Source organism: Hesperophylax consimilis, chromosome 8, assembly GCF_061612785.1.
Source record: "Hesperophylax consimilis isolate HC1 chromosome 8, BYU_Hcon_1.0, whole genome shotgun sequence".
Lineage (NCBI taxonomy): Eukaryota > Metazoa > Arthropoda > Insecta > Trichoptera > Limnephilidae > Hesperophylax > Hesperophylax consimilis.
In genome coordinates this window covers 30,465,156-30,492,357 of record NC_142843.1, presented here as the reverse complement: position 1 = coordinate 30,492,357, position 27,202 = coordinate 30,465,156, and the positions used below count along the sequence as shown (strand labels likewise).

Here is a 27,202-nt window from a genome sequence, read left to right as displayed (position 1 = left end):
ACTGGAGTTGGACTATTATTAATAATGTAAAGTATTTGGTTAAACTAGCCAGTACACAATGAGATTACATATTTTTCATTTAGAAAATACTAACTTACTATTTAACATCACAATAACAAGTTGATCAGTCTGCTGATATGAAATTGGTTCAATAACAACATTAAAATATAAATTTATATCTTAGCCTCTAGGTTGATGTCTTACAAAATGTATTACTGACAAAAAACATTATTAACTTCAATGTGCCATGGCTTGAACGAATATCTCGTTAACCTGAAAACAAAAAATAGAAAAGTTGTTAATTATTAAAAACAGGGTTGACCTTTAGCTGTGAATACCAGCACAATTTTGACGGTGGGCCGGGGGGTAATGCTTTCGACTAGCAATCTTAGCAATTCAATTCTCAAATTATTTGATTAAGTTGTGTTATTTCACGTACATTCAGTGTAAGACCACCGTTCAGAACTGAAAAGTTGCTTGAAATGGCTCTAGACTAGTTTGTTTACCAGATATGAATAACTAGATACTTCCCCACCTTTCTCTCCCCGATCTCACTCCAGTCTTCACCACCTTCAACCTCACAATATATCCCAATTGGGTATGTCATAGTATAACTGGCTCCCGATGGTTGTGAGCATTTGGGACAGCAGTTATTCAAACAAACAAAAAAAAACACAAAAATACAACAAAATTAAATAGTATCCTATGTAGTAGAAAAAAACATGTTATCAATTATTTTCACGTCTTTGTTTTTAAAAGTTATCTAAATCATGTTACGAAAAAAATTGTGGTGATTCTGAAGTGATGAAGACTAGTAAATAAAGATTGGGGATATGGATTATTATCTTATTAATCTGATACATGTTTTACGAGCATATTAAAATGTTGTATCTGTAATTAATTGCCGTAATTTTAAAATCACAAACCAAAACAAGCAGTTTTTCATTTCAAGTTTTCACGTTTTCATTGTTCTGAAACGTAATTTGTAGTTCACATGTATTTATTTTACTAATGAAATACATATATAACGGAATCTGAAAGTTTATAAATATTACTTTGAATGTCAAAACCAATTGAAATTTCACGTTATTTTTTAACAAAAGCAGCATAATACAATTCCATTTTATCATTAGGGTTGGCAAAATTCCATAAAACGTACTCTTAGTAAATTATTAAAGTTAAAAATGATAAACTCCATTAAAGTTGATAAATTTTATGAAAATTGATATATATATATATGTAGATAACTACATTACCTACGTCATGAAAAAAGAGAAATTTTATGAAAGTTGATAAATATCATGAAAAATGAGAAATTTTACTAAAAATGACAAATGCCCGTAAAAAACGATTCTCTTCGTGAAATATGATAAACGTCTTGAAAAATGTCATGAAAATTCATCAATATCATGAAAAATGATGAACGTTAATAATAATATTCACCTGAACACTGGGCCGAGTTCCAAGTGCATATAGCACGGCCTCCACCACGTCCTCAACCTCCAGGAAGCCGGGGGGGGCGGGTCCCATCTCGTCCGCCCCCCCTACCGCCCCCGTCAGCGAACTGCCCAAGTCACGAACCATCTCTGTGTACACGGAGCCCGGGCTTATGCTCTGTCAAGTGTTTCAAACAAACCATTTGGGAATCTCAATAGATGGCGTGAGAGCTGCATTATATTATATTCTACTAAATTTGGAGTTTGGGAACTGTTGGTCGTAACTGCAGCGTTTAGTTTAACTTTGTACTTTTAACGTGTTATTACTTTAATAATGCCACAGTTATCTTATAATCTAATAACTTTTTTATTCATAAAAGCGGGTTCAATATGGCTGGACGTAATAAAATTTATTTAAATATGAATATTTCTTCGGACGAACGAAGAAAGGAGTGTAGTCGTCAACACGTATTGGTCAAGATACCACACGGCAGAGCAGGTGTTTTAGCACAGGATAGCTTAACAAGAGGAATGGTGCTTTTTAAAGAAATTCCTTAATCGGCAGATACATTCAATTAACCTTAAAACTTATTTTGTATACGTATCTTCCTAACTGTTAAGAATGTCAAAATATGAAATCTTGTAAAGAAAAACATTCCTCCACGGGAACTGGAGTCAACCGCGCTAACAACTGAGCCAAATCCTGCATTTATCTAGCAAGACCGACATTTTTTTTTTTTTTTTATTTTTTTTTTTTTTATTTAGGAGAAAAAACAGATACAGATATCAATTGACAAGAATATACAAAACATCAACTAGAGAATTCACCTGCATCCAAACTATTTCTCACGAATTAACTTAAACAGCGGTTAAAAACATTTACAAATATTTTGACTTATAAATAGGGGAAAAATATATACATAAGAATATTATTTTACAAATATCCTTATAAGAATTTACAAATTATTTTTTAAAAAATTTAGAGGGTAAAACAGAAAAAAAAAATATATAAATAGATAAACAATGTTAAACAGAAATTAAAAAAATATATATACCTATATTTAAACGAAGTATGTCTAAGTTGTTTCCTTTGAACTAGGAGAACTGTAGGAAAACAGTCTTCATTTTTCTACTAAAAGTAGTGAGTGTATCAAAAAATAAGTCAGAGTCCTTATTTATCTCGTACATTAACTGCATATATGTCCGCGTGTGAATGCGTGATTGCCAACAAATATTAAGTTGATAGATTGCATTGTCATTGACAAAGAGCCTATCTTTCGAGTTTCAACTCGATCGGATATCCGAAAGTCGGTCAGTTTCCGCTTTCAATATTTGCATTCATTAATTCATTCGCGAAAGCAAAAGTGAAAACAAAAAGATCTATTTAAAATTGAAAAATATTCTTTCGATAGATTTTACGATTTATTCATATAAAATAATATAAAGTATATTTCCGGCACATTCCAGAGTGGAAGATGTTTTCATTATCGCTCTGGCGTAAGACTACCATTCAGAATTGAAACGTTGCTTGAAATGGCTTTAGCCGTGTTTTGTGACCAGATCTGAATACGCAGGTACTCCAACACCTTCCTCTTCCCCATCTCCTTTCGCTTCCCACTACCTTCAGTCTCTCAACATACCCTAATTGGGCATGTCATAGTCTCACTGGCTCCAGACGATGGGGGGCAGTTGAAACTCTTTATTCACAAATCAAGCTTTTCCACGACGGCTCGTAGAACGCATGCTAAGATTGCGATGTCTGTTTATTTATTTAAAGCCTATTTCTTTGATAAAAGCACCAGGTTATTATATAATTTAAAATCTTTTCTAGGTGGATTTCTGTCGATCCTTTTCAAGTCTTTGTATCATGCTACGTCAAAAATTTCAACATATTTTATGAGCCGAGCGTATTCTTAACCGTTTGAGTACCAAAAAAATTCATACAGTTGCTTGTAAAATGCCACCAAAAAAACATTATTTTTTATGAAACTACATATTTTTTTAAAACCCCATAAATTCTTTGAATTTTCAAGGATTTCGATTATTTTTTCGGTGTTTTATTAAAGAATATTGGTTTAGAATCACGCGGAGGAGGATCCCGAAGTCCAGGCGTTTCGAAAAAATGAGAATTTTACGTACAGACGTACGCGCGAATCAGAACACGACTGACGCAATCGACAGAAATCGACGATCGGCAATCTTCGTTAAAACACGAATCGACGAAAATCGACGATTGGCACCCAAACGGTTAAGGAAATTTCTGATATTCAAATTTGTAAATACTTGCCTACACTATTGAAAGAACTTATTAAACACTATTCGAATACATATAACATATTTAAACAGGGTGTTAAGAGACGTGCTGCAGTGACTCTTGACACAATATGGAGTAAAAAATGCAAATAAAATATTGGTCTCCGATTACAATTGGACTTTTTTTAAATATGCTGTGCATTTGGAGCAAATAACATAGTTGGCATTTTTGTGTGTTTTTAAAAAAAATTAATTCCCTTTAAAAATATCTATTTCTATCCCATGTTGCCACTGGATGCTCAACCTAGTAACAGTCCTAATAATGTTGGTAATATGCTTTCGATAATGAAGCGTAGAGATTTAACAACGTAATTTTAATTGAATAATGCAGTTATACTCCAAATTACGTAAGTAATGATTTTCATAGACCTTCGCATAACTCGAATTATAATTTAAGTGAATTTGATGTTATATGGCAGTGACACACATAAGGAAGATTATTATACAATGCAATTAATGCACAACAAGAAAGGTGCAAAAACCATATAAAATGTTTGAAATGAATAGTTGGGCGAAAAATTTTTTTGTGGTTCCACTCAGTTTTTTTTTCTAATTTTAGAGATCATCTGTTTACATATACATATATGAATTTACATAAGTCGTATGTTATGTAACTGGGAACGTTACAGTAATTCATAATAATTCCACTCACTGTAACTTTGATGGGACTCTTTTGCTCTGCGAGCTCCATCCGCAGAGCTTCGGTTAGAGCTGTGACAGCAAACTTGCTCGCACTATACATTCCCACGTGGAACCCTTCCAACCTGGGAACTGTGTGACCTGCAACACTATATTGGACACACTATTAGTAACTTGCTGTTGGAATTAGTAACTACCACGTGACATACAGTTCGGTATTACTCGGAACTTGCTTTAACTTTGATTACTCCGACTGAAATAGTTAATGTGGAATCTTGAATGGCCTGAGGGAAGGGAGATTTATATCGCAGAGAGAAGTAGCAGTAGGTACAGGTGTTAATAATTGGAAAGCGCAAACAAGAACACCAAGAAGTGTTTAAACTATCATGATTGAATATACAGGTACTTCATAATTTCTCCTATCTTCCCAACCTACATCTCCCTCATCTCCTCTTCCCACTATCTTCATACTCACAACGTTTTGATTACATAAATAGAAAATATGTGACTTATTTTAATCAAATGATTTCTTAGAATCAAACTCACTAGGTAGCTACTTGGTTTTAAAAGACTTAAATAAGGATTAAAAGTTTAAAAAAGCCTTTTTATGCTGGCGGTAGGCAAGCAGTATTTATATTTTCTATACTTACTTAGACCGACCGCCCCTAACGTCGAGTATTTTAATCATTGACATACACAGCCCTCAAATTAAAAACGTGAAACGGAAAAACCAGAAACGATTCAGTCATCTCTAGGAATTGAACGAAGAACCTCAGTCTTGACGGAGCTTTGCTCAGGGTGAGGTTTTGGGTTCAATTCCTATATGCGACCAAATCTTTTTCTGAATTTTCTGTTTCACATTTTTCGTTTGAGAATTTTTAATATTATCTGTTCTACTCGATAAGTTTTTCCACTATAAAATATTGTATTATATTTATAAGTTGTAATGTTTTTAAGTACGTAAGTAAGTATTAATAAAATCTTTGAGGATGCTGTGGGGGTTTTATGCAACTAGGAAAATAAGTGAGCCTGAATGAATCTTTAAGCGGAATATTGTATATTTTTAACATGAATAAAAATTAACGAAAACCGCTCCACATCCGAGCTATCGAGTACAGCTCGATAATAGTTACAGCTTATGACAAGAGATGTCACTTATCATTAATGAACTTACTTTTTGTTTAATAAATAAAGTTCCGCTTTAACGACCGAACAATTAGCCATTTCCATGGCCGTCGACCTTGATTGAATTGGAATAATATATTGCAGCACCACAATTAAACTAGAATAACGACAAGTCACGAAAACGACCCATTCTGAGATTATAAATGCCAGCAGTTCACAAATATTAAAAATGTATTAAATTATTGTAAAAAATATAACTGAGGGTAAAAAGATGTTAATAAAATATTATACCTATTTATATTAAAGATGTGACCGTACTCTTTTTGCTTCATGGAAACTAAAGCCTCCCTCGTTGTTATGCTAAGGGCTAATACATTAAGATCTAAAATTGATTTCCAAGCGATTGTTGCGCCGTCTGCAAAAAAAAACATTATTTTATCATTAAATGAAAATAACCAACTTTGTTTACACAACCATTTTTAATAAAATATATTTCAAAACCAAAGGTTTCTTCATTAGGATAAAATCACATTTAAAATAAATACATATACGAAAAGGCTATTAACATTCAGATCAAATAATAAAAATGATAGTTTAAGAAATTCTGTAAAGTTTTTGATCAAATCTACAAACATGCAACTATCAGAAATGCTTCTCATTTTTTTTAATGTATATTTTATTTAGTTATAAAATTTAACATTTTATAAATCTAGTGTGTGTTTAGTAAATAATGGAAACAACTCTATTGCGTGCTAAAACGAATCGAGATGAATTTAGTAAATTGATTGCTTAAACTGTGTATTCACATTTTTTTTAAATGAATATGTGCATTCAAATTGGTAGATACAGACATATTCTTAAATAATATAACAACGGGTGACATTTCTGTCACATCGGAATTCAGCATTTCATCAAAATGTCTTTAGAAATGACTACTTCAGCTTTTATTTCAACTTTTCCCCTTGGCCGGGAGACCTGTCGATCTTCGGCCCCTTATGTAGCGGCATATTTTGCAGTCGGAGTTCCACTTATTTTGGGTGCGCCTCGCTGTCCTACCTACACACGTGACAATAAATGTGCTGGCGACATCGCGAACAGCACGGCGGACCCGCGCACAAAACTTAGCGTGCGGTAGTTAGCGCGCTATTTTAATTCTTGTTTGTGTACTCCACCAAAAGAAGAAGAAGACTACTTCAGATAAGTTATCAAAAAGGGAAAAAATATTCAAATGCGCATTGTGCTGAAGATAGTTCATTCATTAAACACACAAACAAAAATTCAGAGACCTTCATTGTTTTAGACAGAGTAAGGAAAAATAGTTATTTGTACGACGAGCTCATTATGGTTGTTTAGTAGGAACCTATACATGTGGAGTAGTTGTTGAAATCTGTGTTTTTTCAGAGAAGCTAAAGAAACAATGTATTTCCACTACACTAAACTATAAAATTCAATCTAAGCAACCTCCTGAGTAAGCCCACGTTTCTTTAATATTAATTCCTTATTTATACAATTTTAACTTCCACTAATAATAGTGGATAAACCAGCACTTTGTTTTCTTGAGTTGGTCTCATTCTCTCTTTGTTGCTAGCATTGTCCAAACATTTGAATCCCCACATATTAAATGTTATTTGTAAAGGGCATTACGAGAGCTTCCGTTCTCAGTTAAGTTATTGTATAGTGTTATTATTTTCGCCTTAATTCCGGGACTTACCAATGAGTGAGGAAGTTTTGAAAACCCCAGCATTATTCACCAGAATGTCCACGCCGCCTAAAGCACTGTTGTTAATCCATTTGAATAAGTCGATGATCTGTTTCTCGTCAGTTAAATCGCATTGTCTAGCGTGGATTACTCCGCTTGATATCTTAGCGTACTCCTGTCAAAAATAAAATTTTGTTAAAAGACCATTTTCAGTAAGTACACAAATTATTCAGTTTACGCAAATTAGTTTTCAAATTCAATAAAAAATCAGAGACTTTTGTTAAAATCGGGAACAAATACACCAATACAATAACCGTGTGACACTGCTACGCGAAGAATGTGCGAGGAAATGACACACTATTGATGTCCCGCTTTAGTTTGCTATGCGGGAACATGAAAAATCCACACGTCCGCAGTTGTATTTTGATTTAGACCATCCATAACTACGACCGCATAGCTGTATGTGTGCGTCCAGCGCCTGTTGTGCCATCGGCCGTCAGTCGGTCGCGGGCGTTGGTAGATATGGACGCTTCGCTAGTTTTTGTTAGCATTTTCCTATGGTTCTTTCATGTTTTCAGAAATTAAATTACAATTATTATCACTTGTGATATAAAACATAATAAAAATAAGCGATTAGCTATGAATATTCATATTTTTCAGATATTATATCGCTTATTTTGAGATGTGTATTGACTACACAGCACTGGAACGCGTTGATTTTTATAGCACAGTAAGGGAAAGGTTAATAGCATTTTCTCAGCCAGTTTCAAATCTCACTGCTATCCATATATACAGGATGTCCGAGGGTGCGATAACTTCAGAGGGTGATACTACACAATAGTACGAGCTAAAAAGTTTAATAACTTTTTTAGAAATTCCAACGTCGTAAGGCAGGTTAAAAAGTAGAATTGAATGGAAAATAAACTTTCTTCCATGAAAAATATTTTAGTTTGGAAATAACAACATTGGAATTTCGAAAAAAGTTGTTAGTCTTTTTTACTTCTACCATCATGTAGAATCACCTCCCGAAGTTAGCGCACTTTACCCCCGGAGATTCTGTATATATATATATATATATATATATATATATATATATATATAACTTCTCCCGAAGCTTGTGCACTTAACCTACGGACACCTTGTATAACATGGTTGGAATCAGATCTGAATAATATAGAGTTGTGTACCTACTGCTAACAGTGCTAACCCGCTGTCTTTATCAACTATTAATGAGTCACTAGTAACTATAAAATGCATTCAATCCTACGTTAACTAAATTACCTGCATTCTGCATTTTATTAAGATCCTAACTAACTTCAAAAGTACCCACTCTATTAGCAGCGACAAGCCGAGCTTTTTCTCTGTGAAGCTTTTGAATCAGCGAAGCTGGCAGAAACAAGATTCTTGTAGAAAAAGCTTGTCTAGCAAACTTTCGTTTAGCGCTCATAAAGTTATCTCACGGTACTGAGTTTATTTACTATGCAGAGATACTAAATAAATTCATCGTGCTTTCTCTATCTCTATCTCGGGATTATGTCAGATGGAGCCTGAATATTGAAGGAAAATGTGGGAGGCAATCGAAGTTTTTTTTTCCACTTGCTTTTATTATTTTATCTTGTTCTTATATGAAGGAACATACTTTGGAACTTTTTCTCATTTCTTGATGATTTTAATTTTTTATTGTTTTTTATGGCTATTGTTTACCTAGATGACTGGCATGTGAATTCATGAGTTCTTACCCGGGAGCTGGATTCGACAACTCAACAAACCAAGCCAAATCCTGATTGGATAAGACCGATATTTATTGGGTATTTTACCTGCTGTTATTTCAGAAAATTGCGTGTTAATGCGAGTGTGTGTACGTGATTTGATAGAGTGCGTTTTCATTGGCAGCGAGTCTGTCAGCTCGTTCGGATGTCAGAAAGTGGGTTAATTTCCCCTTCCAAGATTTGTCAAATATTTATTATTATTTTAATCTTAATAAACTAATGTAAGAGACATGTTTTACCTAAAAACTCTAAGGTAGTAAATAAATAAATAAATGCACAAGTTTTGATTGAAATGAACCTACAATCAAACACGGGCATTTAGCCTAGTGAGATAGTAAAAGAAAATGAACTGCATCATCGTGTAAATATTTATTAAAAAAACTATTAATTATGAATATAGTTCAAGAATAGATAGTAAAAGAAAATGAACTGCATCATCGTTTAAATATTTATTAAAAAAACTATTAATTATGAATATAGTTCATGAATATGGACAAAGTGTCTCGGAAAAGAACACACAGGAAATGAAAGGTTAAATTAAAATGGTGTATATTATTTGATAAAAAAAATAATTCTTAGCAGACCGAGTGCAAACGATTAAACAAAGAAATATCAATAATTTTTCAATGTTCATTTAATACAATGTTTAAGATTTGGTTAATTTATTGCCTTCATTATTTAAAAAAAAAAGTATGATAATGAAATTGATCGGTTAGACATTTTTTTTATTTATTAAATATACAAAAACAGGCTGATTGCGAAAAAATTATATATTTTTGATATAACTGCCCAACTCAATTGAGAAATTATTTCTCGTGTTTTGTGTTGGGGAGTGGCGTCATTATGGTTTATAAGTTGTCAAATTTCATTAATTGATGTAGCTAAAAATTAACAAATAGTTATAAACCTAGATAATAAATTTAATAAAATAATATAATTAAGAAAATAAGAAAGATAAATACAAACATTAAAAACTTTAACTTAAATAATATAATTGTACACCTACGCCAGTGACATTGACTAAAATGCCGGTTTCCTCTCGGGGGTACCACGGGTAAGGATTTGCAATGAAACACAACTTCGCGAATATCGTCGGACAACTGACTGATAGGGCCAGTTGTTTGCGTATTTATTGGGTTAAAATTCAACAGTTTCTACACGTTTTAATATGGAGCAATTATTATTATATCTAAACAGAAATATTATAATGCGTTATAGCGCCGAGAATTAATTACTCAGGTCCCACAGTTTTGTCGTGCGAGTAATTCATCCTTGAAATGGCGATATGACACGTGTACGGTGATTTAAAATCTTATCAAGATGACGTAATGATAATCTTCAAAGGAATCGGCATCGTAAAATGTGTGATAACAGATAAATATTCATTTCCTTAATTATTTAAGTACATCCATTTTCTGTCCGGTACAATAATAGTTATTAAACTTAGAAAACATCAGATATAAAAACTTATTAGGTATTAAATGATAGAAAGTAGGTACAGAACTGGTTGTAAATCGTTCAAAGACCGAGCTGGCAATATTGTATAAAATTAAAATGCAACAACAATAAACGCATTCTAATAAAATCAATAAATCACACTCCCAGGACACAATCGAAATATTTAGAAGCTCTTAAAATAATTTTAGACGATATGTAAAAAATATATATATTATTCGTTTAAGTGACATGTAGGGCAGATGTACGAAAAAATGAGTGCCTGGAGAATTTTTTTTTTTCGAATTTTGCGTAAAAATCTTTACTGCCCGGAGACGATTGGACTACGATTGGTATCCTCAATTTGGATGAAAGAAGTTGGGAGGCTAATGATATGTGGAAGAAAAAGGTCGGAAAGTGCAAGTTTTTCAAATATATTTTTAATGTTTCATATATTCACCTGAATTTTATGCACTCTTCTCGCAACTCCAATCACAATTATCCCCCTTTTTGCAAAAGCCTTGGCAATGGCAGCCCCGATACCAGAACTGGCCCCAGTGACCAACGCAACTCTTCCATCCCAACGACCCGTACCAGCCAAATTACTGACAACCAAAACACTTAACATCACAAATATACACAAATACTTCATTCAGATTACTGTCCACTAAAGCACTTAATAAGAGAAATCAAAACTAATGTATACTTAATTCAAAGAACTGCCTATTCATAATATAATATAATCATTCATTCTGATTGTTGTACACTTAATAACATAGATTAATGCAAATTCTTAGGTCAGATTAGTGTCATCTAAAACAATTAATAAGATAAAATAATACAAACACTTTGTTCAAATTACTGTCCACTAAAGCACTTCATGCGAAAAATGATTACAAATTTAAGTTTATTCAGATTGCTGTCCACAAAAGCACTTCGTACGAAAAATCGCTTCAAATGATAGTTTATTCAGATTTCTGTCAACTAAATCACTGCATACGAAAAATGACTACAAATGATTTTTTATCCAGATTTCTGTCTACTAAACCACTTCATACGAAAAATGACTACAAATGATAGTTTATTCAGATTTCTGTCCACTAAAGCACTTCATATGAAAAATGACTACAAATTATAGCTGTTTATTCAGATTACTGTCCACTAAAGCACTTTACAAGAGAAAGTCGAATATTTCATTCCATATTGCTGTCCAATCAAAACGCTTATTAAAATAACCCAATACAATAGTAAACATATTTACATAATAATAATTATTTAATTTATGATAATTTAATGTAACTGTTCACTAGAAAACTTCATAAAATAAATTAATACAAGGTTAAACTGACCACTAAAACACTAAATATTTCATTCAGATGGTACATGTCACCATGTGAACTGACAACACAATACTGTACTAGAATAAGATGGGACAAGATTTATTTATAATAAATTGTATGAAACATTAGACATAACCTGTACTGTGTTCGCAGCGTAAAACATAAGTTAACAATTAAACTAACCGCATTATATATTAGTACGATGATAAATTATGATAAGCGCAATGATAACATAGCCAGTACCATAACACACTTTTCACTTTTTGTACTACTGGACCACTGAAGAAAAAAAATCCTAGAAGTGTGATCTATACTGATATGGTTGAATTATTCAGGTCAATATAGAGTATATAGACACGTGAAAGCACAGACGTGCTAACTATACACTTCTGTTATTTATTGGATAATTTGTATAGCGCCGCTTTTGTGAGATATCACCTCAGGGGCGCTTATATATATTTGTATCACTTAAGTGTATTTACAACACCAAGAGCCTTTAGAGGTTAATGTATCTCCCTGAATTGAGCGACTTACACTTTCATAATATTATGCAAGATAGATAGATGACTTCAAAGAAATTGTGCACCGCAGGCAAAATTTTACCTGTGTTCGTTGGATGTATAGTATTCTCAAATTTTATCTTCGTTTCAGTCGGATTTTAATAATTTTAGTGAACCTTGACACTTAATAATTTGTGATTTTTTTCTTTTAGCAGCCCACCGAATTTTGTTATGACTTGAACTATGTCAACATTTTTATCAATCAATGTTAGATAACGTGGAGTATGGAGAGAAGCCAACAGTGGCATGCGGTTCATGCTGGAGATTGCCACACGTACGTTGGTCGCCTGCGCTAATAAGTTGGAGAATGAATGAAGAGCTGTACTGCTACGCGATTCACTATGCGCTGCGTACGAGGTCCATCGGTGCAGCTCGTCATCGCCACATCGTCGGTCGACCGACGATACGCATCGCACTATTTCCAACCTAAAGATTGAAAATCTGAGACTTCCCTTAGAAAAACAATCACTACAAAGAAATTTATACATTTCAGTTCAATGCATTTTTTCGATGAATTTGATAATGATTTTCTACGCTCATTTATTCATTTGACCACATCAGCGGAAGATGAATATAAAATGATAGTTTAAAAATATTTAATGCACATTAATTTTGTACCCAAACTAGTCAAATTTAAAAAAATCCTTTGTCATACCACTGGAAGCCACCAAATAATTTAATTAAACATAGCTATTTGCAAAAGATCCACAAAAAATTATCGGCAACGCTCGCCTATTATATTATTATGTAATACAAATAATAAACATTCTCGTTCCAATATACATACATTTTTGGATGTTGCTTGAATAATGATACTGATTTGATTATCGCGTTCCATTGGATAAATATTTTAACATGGCAAACGCGGTAGACCAGAGGTAAGATGCTTTCAGGTTAGGTTTCTGATGAATATCGTCTTCCAATACCCTAACAAGATTCCAGTCTATAAAACTATACAATTCACTTCCAACACAATATACAACATCTAATCTTACAGAATACAAAAAACACATATGGAACTGGCTACAATCCTTTTAATATTTAATTTTGTTATATTTCACATTTGTTTTTGTTAAAACTATGTAAAAATCGATTTTATATTTTAATTTTTATTGTTTCTCTGTCTTTTTCAATTGTATAACTTTAAAATTGAAAAAGTCCTCAACAACACAGGTGAACTTCTAGCGTGGAGGACAAAATACTTTACCTTTGTAACACAAACATATTTAAGAATAAAAAATTAAAAAGTTTATAAAATTATTTCCCTTTAAATATATACAGTTGTGTTAACAGCTGCTGGTGAAGAAAACTGATCTATGACATGAATGTGTATACATTATTATATTAAACACATAACTGATTGATTTATATTTCAGGTTTGCATTTATTTATTTTATTTGATTGTGTATAATCGTTATATTATTGTAATATTTTTGTATTTTTTTTTTTTGTATTAGGCAATTCACCCTAAAAAGAGTGCTATGTGCCGTTAAAGTTAGGGGAGATGGTTATACTTTTATGGGAAATCTATACGGGAATAGGAAATCTCAAATATTGAAGTCATTCAAGTCTATGAACTTGTATAGAACTGAGAAAATGCGAGAATTGTTGAGAGAAAGTAAATAAGGAATACTAAGGGGAGGTATTATTATTCTATATGTTTTATGGGATGTGTGGGATTGCACGAACCTCCCCACATTCCCCGAAAACTCGTTATTATTTTTTATGACATTTTTTTTAATTTTGTTTATGGCTGACTTACTTTACTTTTTCAATAAATGTTACTTTCCTTGCAGCTTATCCAACTAATAGTCTAACCGCTTCTATATTTTTCAAATCATAAATTTGATTTTTTTATATATTAACCCAGCCCAGTGAAAAATAATTTTCCTCATAGACTAGGTTGTATTTTGGGATTCTGTGTGGTGGGTCTTTTTTAAGGAAAGAAAGAAGAGGAGGTTCTGGGAAGGTAAAAAAATGAGGGTTGGGTAGGAGTCTAGGGATCAGTGTTGATACGTGGGTACTTACATAATAGTTCATATCCAACACAGGGGTCAGCTTTGTTTCCGTAGGAAACTTAGGAAACCGTAGGACGCCAAACTTTGTCGGTGACAAAGTATGCCGAGCGCTGTGGTAGACACAAGAAACCCTCTTCAGGGATGGGCATAGGGTGCTTATTCACAAGCAGATCTGATGAAGTTTATCAATGAAAGCCAATTTCTTAAATAAGACCAATAACCTCTATTTCCATTATAAGTGGTTTTTTACAGAAAAGATATTCATTAAAACTTACCCCCCATCACAGACCGTATACCGAAACCCCGTCTAACTAGCTATGCTGTGGATGGATGGAGACGCCTTCCTCCAAGGGTCCACGACTGCTTCAGCGCGGGCGACCAGCCCGCCAGCCTCGTCTCTCGTTCAGTCCCCAGCCCAGGGACTATCAGTTCCTCTGCAATGGCCTCCGGTTACCATCCATCCAAGTATTCGCGTTGACTGCAAGGCGTGCGTGGTAAAGTGGGTAATAGGCGATCCCGTCCCCAAATATGAAACCCATCCGACAAATTGACAATTACTGCCTGCTCCCGACAGTTATTACGTACGAAGCGAGTGAGGATTGCCGCCCTTTTTCGTGGATTACTCTCGAACGGAATCTCGCACCCCGGTGTCCATTGACCGCGTTTCACTATCCCGGGTTCAAATTTAAGTCGCGCATTAATCGTATTTACTCGCGATTTTGCACATAAACGCAATAATCCGCGTTTCAGGATCGGATGCCTGGATCAAATTTTTCGAGCATTTGCTCCGCTCAACTTTTAAAATTCACAAGGGTTATCAACTTGGCACTTTGACATTCCCACAGAGTCCCAACTGGGCCAAGTAGATAAGTGCCGAATCCCGCAAGAATAATTCCTTTCCTCCTATGTTGCGCTCATATGTGGCTGTCGAAAAAAACTCATAGACAATAATCGAAGTGATAATCAGTACCTGATTACAATTGTTATGTTCAAATTAAATATTTTCATAACAGTGTATCTAGGAGTGACGGAAATATTAATATATCCCTCCCACTGCGGTTTAAGACGATGGGTCGAGAGGTCCAGTTGGAGAGGTCAAAGGGACTCCCCAAACTAGCTTCTCCCGATCTGGTATGCCACGCAATTGGTGGGCAGACGCATCCTGAACACATTCCACCCGATGAACCCCTGCATCCCTCCTAAATAACCAACGCTAGCGAAACACTTGGGGTGACCTATGGCAATGTTTTTTTTTAACTAGTTGTTTAAAATGAAATAAAATAAATATACATTTTTTCTTTGTATCCTTACAAAGAAATTATTGGTTTCAAAACATTTTGAATATTAAATATGTGTTGGATTTGAAGTTATTTACAATTATTTTCTTCAAATTTAAATAATTTACAATTAGTTTCAAGCATTTATTTTTTAACACATTTTTTTAAAATTCTATATATAAAATGCTATTTAAATATTTAAAAAAAAACCTTGATGGGTGCCGGACTCTTACTCAGACCACGATCATTCAATCATTCATTTTTAGTCTAGATTAGCCGCATTTATAAAATCAATCATAATAATACCACACGCGCATTAGTTTGTTTGTACTTATGCTAAAACCAATAATCAATATTATTGCGATGAATTCATGTTTGAACTGTTATCTTGAGACAAATAATATTGGATATAATTGCAACTAGTTTTGATTAGTTTTATAATACTGATAATATCACACTTATATTCTTTGTTAAGTCCAAAAAAGGATATATTTACAATTTTGTAACAACTTTGTATTTTTTTATATATATGAGAACCGCCGAAATAATATCATTAATAGAAGAACATAGTTCAGTAAAAAACACTTTTCGATTTTGGGCCAAATATGTAAAACTCAACAAAATAGATGTCTGCTCTTCCCGATTTTTTTCCGTTTGGTTTCACTACCAATCATTCTATGCCCACATATTTATACCCGGTGTACCATAAAAACACGCCGTTCTTGAAATTGAGAATTGAGTTGTGTGAATGAGGAATATTTTATCAGTAGTTGATTTCGTTAATTTTACTTAAACTTTTATCATAAAACCGGTTGAGAACTTTTTCGTGCAATATTGCTTTATTTGAATATAATACTTCTCCTTCTTTGGGAGAATCATATTTGGAATCAGTGTAATTTAAACATCCAGGACTTGTCATGAAATTAGTCATTCCGTGACAGGGAGATTAGAATTATTGTACCAACCACGTTTGCAAGTGTCGTGGATATTCTCACAGCAGACGAGTTATTATTTATAATAAGTGTCTTACCGGGTCGTGCATATTTAGAAAAAATAATAACAGGTTAGCAAACAAGAATTTAAAAATTTACTATAGAGTCTCTTGGAACGCATATTTATGCGTATAATGGCAATAAAATATAAGTGACGTACTAGATAGCTAATGAGCTCATCCGTGGCAAATATAATCTTTATACAAATTATCCTGTTAAAAAGTGATAGCAAGCCAATTTCCTAATAAAAGATTAGCCATTCAGAATATATCGAGAACACGTGTTCTTATCCTAATAAATTTGCTGACGGACAATATCAGTATTTGTATGAACACGTGTCCCGCCGTCCTTATAAAAGTCCTTCATTCAACATTGAACATTCCACTCCAGCGTTCTGGGTCATATATGATCGTTCGTCCATATTATATAAAAGTATGTTTTCTTTTTTTCTATCATGTGGAAATACGTGATTTTTTTACGGTAGAGTGAAAAATAATAATTCTTTCCATTTTGACTCAAATATTTATTCTGGATGTCATTAATAAAATTCTAAAAATCATTAAAATCAATAATTCATATTTCACGCCGCTATTGTATCAATCGGTTTAACTTAAAAGTTATTTCTTATATTTTATTATATGAACGGGATAAAAGTGAAATTACAGTTTTCTTAAAAATTGTTTAAGAAATATCGAGTTTTTTAAATTTTTCTACGATTGGAGTAAAAAATTATCTAAAAATGTGTTTAGCGTGTTTAAAACATTTTTCACGATTGATATTTAATTTTTTTTATTCAGAAATAGTAATATTTATTTTAAATGCGCAAACCCGAAAGTTAATTTTATCTTGTTTCTAAAACAGTATTTGATTTTATTTATTATTTAAAAAACAAGATGTATATAGCGCATTTGAAATACACAGAAAACATTGCAAACTGAAAAAATGTGTTGAAAGTACTGAAGGGGTTAACTGATACTTTGTTAGAAACTCGGTCAATTCATTTGTCACATACAGTCCCGTCCCGTAATTTCACCAAATTTAATTAAATTAAATAAACAGTATTTTGTATCAGTAAGTTTTACGAGAGTAATTTTTTGTAAATTTTATTTTTTTAGTAAAATAAAATAATTTAATAATTAAAATAATTTAATTTAAAATTATTTTATTTTACTTGTATATTAAGAAGTCGAATTAAAGGTGAAGTAGTTTTTTAGGTATACATTTTTTTAACCCTCAAAAATTTTAAATCGATTTGATTTAGTTTTTTTTATTATTTATTTGTGAATTATGAAACTGTTTTTATTGGGCTTCGGTGTACATAAGTCAACAAACAGAATATTATTATAAACATACATATAAATACGCGTGCATATAATTTTATCTACAAACGATAAGGTCTGTATTTGGTGACCCTACACTTGACCTTGAGAGATATAAAATTCGAGGGCTTATGGTAATTTATTACAAAACATTTTTCACTCTTTATCAAATTTATGTTAAATTATCATCATTTGAATGATAATGGTAAGTACAAGTAAATGTAGAGATAAACCGACAGAAATGTATTGTGGGCGTATCCATGTTCCTAAAGTAAGTTGTATTTGTCCTTACTTTTGGTGAAATTGTAATGATCATATTAATGTTATACTGAATAACATTAATAAGATCATCAAAAAATAATAATCAAATGACTTTTATTTAAAGGTACCACGATAAATGAACGCAATGACAATTCAACTCACCTTTAAACTTAACACACGTGACCTATTTAACCTAGTTTTTGTTTTATCACTTTTCATGACTTTATATCACTTTTTAAAGGTGTGTTGGATTATCATTTTGATGAGTTATCCGATCAACTACTTTACTAAACACATTGTACTATCTGGAGTAACATGTGACGAAGAAAAGGTAAGGGACAACCGATTGCTTTCTTCAATAGACCTTTTTTTCTCGTTTTCTCTTGCCCTTTCATATGAAATGTCGGTCGTTACTATATTTTGATTGGTAACTCTTGAAAAGTGAACATTTTTAGTTAATTTATTTCGCACTGGTATTCCCAATATCTACGGTGGCGACTAGCGATGAGTCAGTCGTTCATGAACGAGCCGCAAAATTGAGCTAGCTCTTTTTGATGAGGCGTCTTCGTAGGTAACCGTACCCTGGCTCAATAGAACGGTTACTTTATTTATCCAAGTATTAAATGTTATTACATACTCAGAGGCGAGATCGGCTACTGAAAGTATGACATCTGGACTGGACACTTTTACCTACACCTACTAAATACCTATCATCTTATTTTACTCGTGGTACGAGGCGGTGTACCAGTACCAAGAGTCTTACATACGAAGTCGAACATATCGAAACAATTTCATCAAAATATCCTCACTCGAAAATTGTTATTCTTGGGGATTATAACTTACCAAACTTAATATGGAAAGCAAATAACTGTGGTCTCATCATAAACGAAAGTGAAAACGATCGTGCACGTGAAATTTTGGACATGGTAAACTTTCTAAACTTTCATCAACATAATTTTATATATAACAGTAACAATCGCTTATTAGACTTAGCTTTATCAAACTATCCTAAAATGTCTGTTGAACTTTCAAATGATCCACTTCTACCTATAGATAATCATCATCCTCCCCTATACATTAAATTAAATATGACATGTGATAATGAAAGGAAACCTTCACAAAGCGTCCTAAACTTTAAACGAGCCGACTTCGACTCAATTAACTCCCATTTCTCAAATACAGACTGGTCTTTTTTATCCGATGAAAGCGTTGATGAATCGTTAGATAAACTTTATTTATATTTTTCTAATACTATTGAATCCTATGTACCTTTTTACACACCAAGAAGCTATACCTACCCGGTTTGGTTTTCATCAGAGCTTACAGCCTCTCTTCAGCAAAAAAAGAGTCAACACAAAAAATTCAAACAAAGTAAATCCATAAATGATTATATAATCTTTAGCGAAACTAGGAAAAAATGTAAAGATCTTTCCAAACAATGTTACAAAATGTACATAACCTCTGTCGAGGACACTGTCTTTAAATCCAAAAACCTTTGGAAATTTCTTAAAAAAATGAACAATGAAAACACAGACTACCCGCCAATAATGCATATGAATGGAATCAGTGCAAACAATACACAGGATATTGTAAACCTTTTTTCGGACTTCTTCAAAAATGTATATGATGAAGACACTCCAGATGATAAAATACCCGAATACAAATTTAATATGACCACAAACTTAACAAACTGCCAAATCACACAAAAGTGTTGCGAACAAAAATTACTTTCCTTAGACACTGACAAATCCGCTGGCCCAGACAACATTCCACCAATATTCCTCAAAACATGCTCTAATACATTATCTAAACCACTTACATTACTATTTAACCGTCTCTTGTCCCTTGGACATTTTCCAGACCGCTGGAAATCTAGCTTCATTACACCGATCTACAAAAAAGGAGACGATACTGACATAGCTAATTATCGCCCCATTTGTATACAGTCAGTACTGCCAAAGCTTTTTGAATCATTGGTCCTTGATGAAATCTATCCCAAATTAATAAAATTAATTAATCAAAAACAGCACGGTTTTATCAAAGGAAGATCCACCGCAACTAACTTAACGGTATTTCAAAACTTCATTATACAATCATTTGCAGAAAATAAACAAGTCGACTGTATATATACAGACTTTTCGAAGGCATTCGACAAAGTATCCCATAAACTACTAATCCAAAAACTATTTGCTCTAGGAATAAGGGATAACATGCTAAAATGGTTTAGTAGCTATTTGTCAAATCGTAAACTGTTCGTTAAAATAAAATCTTGAATGTCGAAAGCTTTCCGGGCTACCAGTGGCCTACCGCAAGGTAGTCACCTTGGCCCGGTTTTGTTCCTCATTTTCATCAATGATATAACCAATTGCTTCAACGATGTCGAGGTATTGCTCTTTGCAGATGACGTCAAACTATACAAGAAAATAACTGATATAAATCATTGCCATATACTACAGTCAAATATTAGTAAGTTTAGAGATTGGTGCGTTCAAAATAATTTATTTTTAAATGTAGTAAAGTGCAAAACCTTGACTTTCTTCAGAAACAAAAATCCTGTTTTATTCGAATATTCCATCAATAACATAGCTTTAGAAAGAGTCACGGAAATGAGAGATCTTGGAATTATTTTGGACGAAAAACTAAGTTTCACCAATCATATCCATCAAATTGTGAACAAAGGTATGAAAACACTAGGCTTCGTATTAAGAACAACTAAAAACTTTAATTCTTTACAAGCCATTAAACTATTATACGTATCTCTAGTAAGAAGTCTAATTGAATATAACTCAGTAGTTTGGTCTCCATCTTATAAAATTCACATTAACAACATTGAGCGAATACAAAAAAAATTTCTACGTTTTATAAATTTTAAATTAAATATCCCTGTCGAAGACTTAAAATACAATTTCTTATTAAATACTCTAAAAATACATACATTAGAAGATAGACGTAAAATAAACGATTTAACGTTCTTATTCAAAATACTTAACTCTAAATTCGACTGTTGTGAACTCCTGCAACTTATAAACATACATACACCCACAGTAACAACACGACAAAATACAATATTCTACAGCAGCACACATAAGCTTAACTACATTGCCCACTCTCCGATACAACGACTTCACACCATGGGAAATCATTACTTGGGTGATGTTGACATATTCAATACCAACTTGGCAAGTTTTGTGGATCATTTAAAACATTTATTTCAACAATACTCCTAAACACATCATGTAAACCAACAAATAGCTGTAATTTTCTGTTTTTGTTTCTTGTGTTTGTATGACTTGTTGCATAGCTTTTATCAAATGTAATTTTATTCTTATTTTTTATGTTTGAAAGTATTTGTCAAATTAAAATTATACTACCAACCATGTAAAAGCCCTCTGGGCGTTAAATAAATAAAAATAATAATAAAAAAAATACGATAATTCATACGCTTACGTTGGGAGCTGGGAGCCGTATTGGAGGAGCCGTAGCGGGGGAGCCGTATCGGGGAGTTGTATCGGGCGATCACAGTATTCTCATTGCTCATACGCTCTGAACTCACGACTCCCGTTCAATTGATTCTACTCTTTGAGTCGTATAAAAATATTGAGCTGGTACCATGGCTCTCGCTCTTAATAAAATAAGCTATAAACTTTTTTACCAAATTGTTATTGTTTTTGGGATTATTATGTCGTGATGAGCTTTCCTTCTTTAGCAAACATTTACAGCGTTACATTGTCATCAGGGCAGATGTGATGGTGATGTTTAAACGCTGTTCAAAACGTTGGAGGAAGCGCAACACGGCATGATAACAAACAAAAAAATCACCATTATACTTTTTGCCGTGAAAATCTCAAAATATATTCATCTTTACCATGTGTATTTGAGGCTGGATTTTCGAACCGTAGAACAATGAAATCGGATTTGAAAAAGAGGGAGCTATGTTTGCAATGTCAATTGCAACTTTTTGCAACAACTGTTTTACATGCTCTTAACATTGGTACAGCGGTACGTTGAATCAACGGTTCGGCGTAAAATATGTATTACTAGGTTTTACACGTGTGCACTTAATGCGATTGCGGGAAAGCGCGTTTACGCGGCTGCTGACTTTTAACTGAATTATTGTCTGCGCTTCCATTAAAGTTTGCAGGTGCCACAAAATCGCTGCAAGTTAATTGACTGAGCGTAACGAAGTCGTGTTTTTTAAACTCGACCGTTTTGCATTTCGTCTGTCTGTCAGTTTGTTTAGGCGTTCCGCTTCCGGTTCAAGATGGTGGCCGTTTTAATGGTTCAGTAATATTTTCAAACTAGAACTTCCAACCTAACCCAACCCTCATTAATTTTACTTTTCCAGAACTTCCTCTCCTCCCTGTCCTTAAGAAAACACTCCACACAGCATCCCAAAAGTGTCATAAGTTATAAGGGAAATTATTTTCCTCGGGGCGTCCTGTGTGGGATTAATGAACAAAAAAAAATATGACAACTGTTTCGCCTTACGAAAGCATTATCAAGTTGTAGTACGGCATTATTAAACTGCCTTTCGAAGGCGAAACAGCAGAAAAAAAAACTTTAAAAAAAGTCTACAAATTAAACTTTTTTATAACTAATATAAAGGTATATTTAATATTTATTTTTTAATAAGAATTATAGAACCAACTTCATTTTTTATTAATCAGCGTTCAAAATAAAACAAAATAGTACTGATAAATTGACGGCCTCCTTGGTCGAGGGGTAAGGCTCTCGAATATCAAGCTGGAGGTCGCGGGTTCAAACCCGGCGTTCGCAAGTTAATTTTGTTTCATTAATTTGTGTTATTTCACAATTTACCCATTCAAAATAATATAAAGTCTGTTTGCTGCACCTTCTAGAGTGGAATATACTCTCAGTATCTCCCTGGTGTCAGGCCACCATTCAAATTTGAAGCATTGCTTAAAATAGCTTTGACCTATTTGGTGACCAAATCTGACTAGCCAGATACCCACCTACCTCTGCCCCTTCTCCTTCCCCTTCCCGCTACCTTATTAGGGATGTAGTAGTCTCACTGGATAGACTGGGGACTGTAGTAGTTTCACATATAAAAAAATGTAAATCCTTAGTTAGGTACTTTAATTTGTTTTTTGACCTGTTATAATATTATTTATTAATAAACTAGTTGGATTATTTTTTTTTATCAATATCATTTAATATTATTATGCGTTTTGTTGATGGTTGTTTATATATTTATAAAAGTGCTGTAAAATAATAACTGGGAAGTTTTTTCTTCATTATCAGTTTCTTGGTGATAATTGGTTTTTAAAGCTGATGATTAACGTTATGCTTTCAGTTTTCATATAATTATAATTGTTGCAAATTTATTAAAAAATGTCTTCAAACTATTCGCATTCCTGTTAAAAACGGGACTACAGGTCTTTAACGAATGATTTGACAGATTTTAATCATTAAAACACGAATGTGTTATGGAGATGTCAGAACATGTGTTAAAGTTCTAATATTTTCGCAATTCCTCATTATACAAGAACAGGATAAACGCAGCTGCATGACCACGTTTTCCGATATATCATGAAAGTACTAATTTTGTATCAGGAAATTGCCTGTTTTCACCTTTTTAACAGGATTTTAATAAATCAGCAATACTCATTTTCCGTGTCAGTTTCTAATCCGAAAACTTTTGTCCAACTGCTTGAATTGTCAATTCATGAACCTGGAAAAAACAAAATAACTTAAAAATTAATGTTTTTTTAATGATAAAGTAATGTTTTTAAGGCAAGGTTTTTATGCATAGCACTATAGATTAAAATTAATGATTTATTGACAGCGTCATTAACTCATGCAAAGTATTCCTGTAAGTCCATTCAATTAAAGGAATGTAATTTTTTTTCAAAAATGGACATTGAAAATATAAATGATAATAATCTCCTTCTTTAGCCATGGTTTTGGAAAGCATTACAGTACCCATCGTTATGTATTACACATCTTCCCTGATGATGGACACTGTAACGCTGTCCAAAACGTTGGCTAAAGAATGGCATAATACCCCAAAAACAACACACGATAATGTTTTTGAACTTGAAAATCTCAAAACAATAAGAATATCGTTCAAACGGAGCCTTAAATAACTTTATTGTTATGAACTTGGACAATATTTTTTGTCCAAATGGCCTTTATTTATTGCTGTCCATGTTGTGTCTAAAAGTTTCTATCTGTGTCAAATGGCCTTCTGTTTTTGTTATTCATTTTGTGTATAAAATTTAATATCTAACTTCGCCAGTTTCCTAACCTAACCTAAAGTAACTTCTTTATATCCGTACGTTTAAAGGATCTTTTATAGGTACTCGAATAACACTCTAAATATCTTTGATGAGTAAATGAAATAAATGTTGATGTTCTCGAAAATTACTGGTTTAGACATTCAGATGAAACAATCCTGGTAATCCTATACTGGTACTTATATTTGTAAATTTTCATTATAAGTTTATCCTGACGAAGAAACCAATTGTATATGATTTGAATCTATTAATCCTCACCTGTTGATGTGGATGATGTGTCCGTTATCCCCTCTTAATCTCATCGTCTTTATTGCTTCTCTGGTGGAAAAACTGAGTGCCAACACATTGGTCTCCCATATCCCCTTCCAGTCTGCCGCAGTTCCACCTAAATAAAAACAAGATAAAGTCGCTTATTTTGTACAACAAAAAATACACGTGTAGATAAAAAAAAATATTAACTTCTACAAGGTGTTTGGTTAAGCAGCTGAATTTAAATAACTTAATAAAATGTATTTCAGCTCCTAAGAAAGCAAATTGTGTTCTCAAGGTTTCGTTGTATTATGTTATAATCTCTTGGATTTCATCGCTGCGAACAGCTGCCAATAGATGATTTGAAGCGTTATCCCCTTATGTTTGAGAATAGAGATTAGATGGCCCACTTTCTTGGTATTCTCGATATTGGTTAGTTCATTATTCATACATTTAGACTCGTGATGATGTACGTTTTTCGTGAAACTGTTTACAACAACCCTTATTCTATGTTCTTACCTGTGAGGGTTGATGGATTGAGAACTCCTGCATTATTGATCAGAATATCAACTCCTCCCAGTGTTTTTTCAATCCATTCAAAGGTATTCACAATATCCTCTTCTTTAGTTAAGTCGCACAATTTTTGGATAGACTTTTCCTTTGCAAGCATCAGCTACTTCCTACAATATTTTAACGTGATTATAAAAACTTATTAGATTTATTTTCATTAATAAATATCACCTTTGATTGAAACATGTGATTGAGTACAATGCAATACAAAATATATTGAATAAAACAATACATATTAGATGAATAATATAAAAGATAAAAAGCAGAATTCGATGTTTTCTAATATTTAACTCTAGATTTAGAAACGTTGTTGAATAATAATAATTAATATTAAGCCAAAAGACAATAATTTTATTATTGTTACAATTGTTTTTAAAATTGTCAGATGCCTTTTTAAAAAATTTGTAATCTCATTCGACAACTCATACTAAATATTGGTGCACCGTTTTGGTTTATAGGGTAAATGTATTAACGGATTAATTAAGGACGCTAGTCGTCTTATAATATATTTATAGATCTGGTATCAATGGTATCAGTTATTATCATTTTCACATAGTTGTAACTAATTTTTCCGACAATCTTTCTGAGGCTAGATGCTAGAAGTACCTATTGTAAATTTATTTATTGCTCAGGAATGAATATTGTTTAAAGATTTCGGGGCGTAAAAAGGCGGAAATAATATATTGACTTCTACATTAGATATGCCACAATTTTATCAATCTAGATCAAGTCACCTGACATAGTTCGCACAGCATTTAAATAAAGAACGTTTTATAGTACTTTCTGGTAACTAAATCAAATTACAAAAAACAGACGTAGGCACTTCTAGGCGTCAATAAATAATATGTTATTTGTACGTAGAGACCTATTTCTTGGAATAACTTGCCCGTTGTTTTTATTTTTTGTATGTATTTATCATCCTCCTCGGCCTTGGCTTCGTGTAAGGCTCTCGTCTGGCAATTTGAAGGTCGAGGGTTGAAATCCCGGCGTGCACAAGTAAATTTTATTTGATGAATTTGTGTTATTTCACAATTTACTCATTTAAAATAATATATAGTATTCTTGCGAAACGTTCCAGAGTGGAACATACTATCAGTATCGCCCTGAATAAGGCAACCATTCAGAATTGAAATCTTGCTTAAAATGGCTTTCGTCGTGTTTGGTGACAGGATTTGACTCGCCAGATAATCTCCCCTCTTCCTCTGCCCCATCTCTTTCACCTCCCCACTATCTTCAGCCTCACAACATACCCCTATTGGGGATGCCATAGTCCCATTGGCTCCAGATAGTAGGGATCAGTTGGGATTCTTGTGCGGTCTTCACATAAAAAAAATATATTGAAAGAGTTACCCAATCGATGAAGGTTTGGAACCTATATAAATATATAAAATGGTTTGCAATCCAGGGTGGAGGTTGCAGTAGAACATTTTAATATATGGTTTGCAATCTGAGGTGGAGGTTGCAGTAGAACATTTTAATATATGGTTTGTAATGCAGGGTGGGGATTGCAGTAGAACATTTTAATGTGATAGAAAAGAGACGGTAAAAGTTACCTTGAGTTTGTCTTCTCGTCTCGCCAGGGCCACAACGATTATCCCTGTCTGAACAAGAGCCCGCACCGTGGCCGCCCCTATACCTGCACTAGCCCCCGTTACTACAGCCACTTTTCCTACCCACCTTTCCATAGTATTTGTTTTATATATAATTAAAATGTTATTATAATAATCGATACGTGTTTCTCGCTTGAAAACCGTCACTTAACTTACTCTTATAATTATTATCCTTCCTTATAAATATAGAGCTAAGTATTGTGCGATAACATAAATAATTATCTTCTTATATTCAATAATTTTTCTGTGAACATTAATTAATAATGTCTGATTTGTGAGAAAAAAGAGTTATTCCCCTTGTCCATTATAATTAAGTTTATACTTATGGGAATTT

General features: G+C 33.0%; 2 protein-coding genes across 2 annotated transcripts in view; one reads left to right on the top strand and one right to left on the bottom strand.

The window, feature by feature from the left end:
- The window catches only part of Hs3st-A (Heparan sulfate 3-O sulfotransferase-A), a 420,705-nt gene that overhangs the window by 300,851 nt on the left and 92,652 nt on the right, over positions 1–27,202 (top strand). The window lies entirely within an intron of this gene.
- Positions 10–27,009, bottom strand: LOC149421869 (farnesol dehydrogenase-like). Its single transcript, XM_089634691.1, has 9 exons — positions 26,812–27,009; positions 25,208–25,361; positions 24,698–24,824; positions 10,876–11,020; positions 7,225–7,387; positions 5,805–5,928; positions 4,402–4,537; positions 1,444–1,614; positions 10–273 (listed from the first exon to the last, which is right to left on the bottom strand). The coding sequence occupies exons 1-9, from the start codon at positions 26,941–26,943 to the stop codon at positions 238–240; spliced, it is 1,188 nt and encodes a 395-aa protein (XP_089490817.1). The 5' UTR covers positions 26,944–27,009; the 3' UTR covers positions 10–237.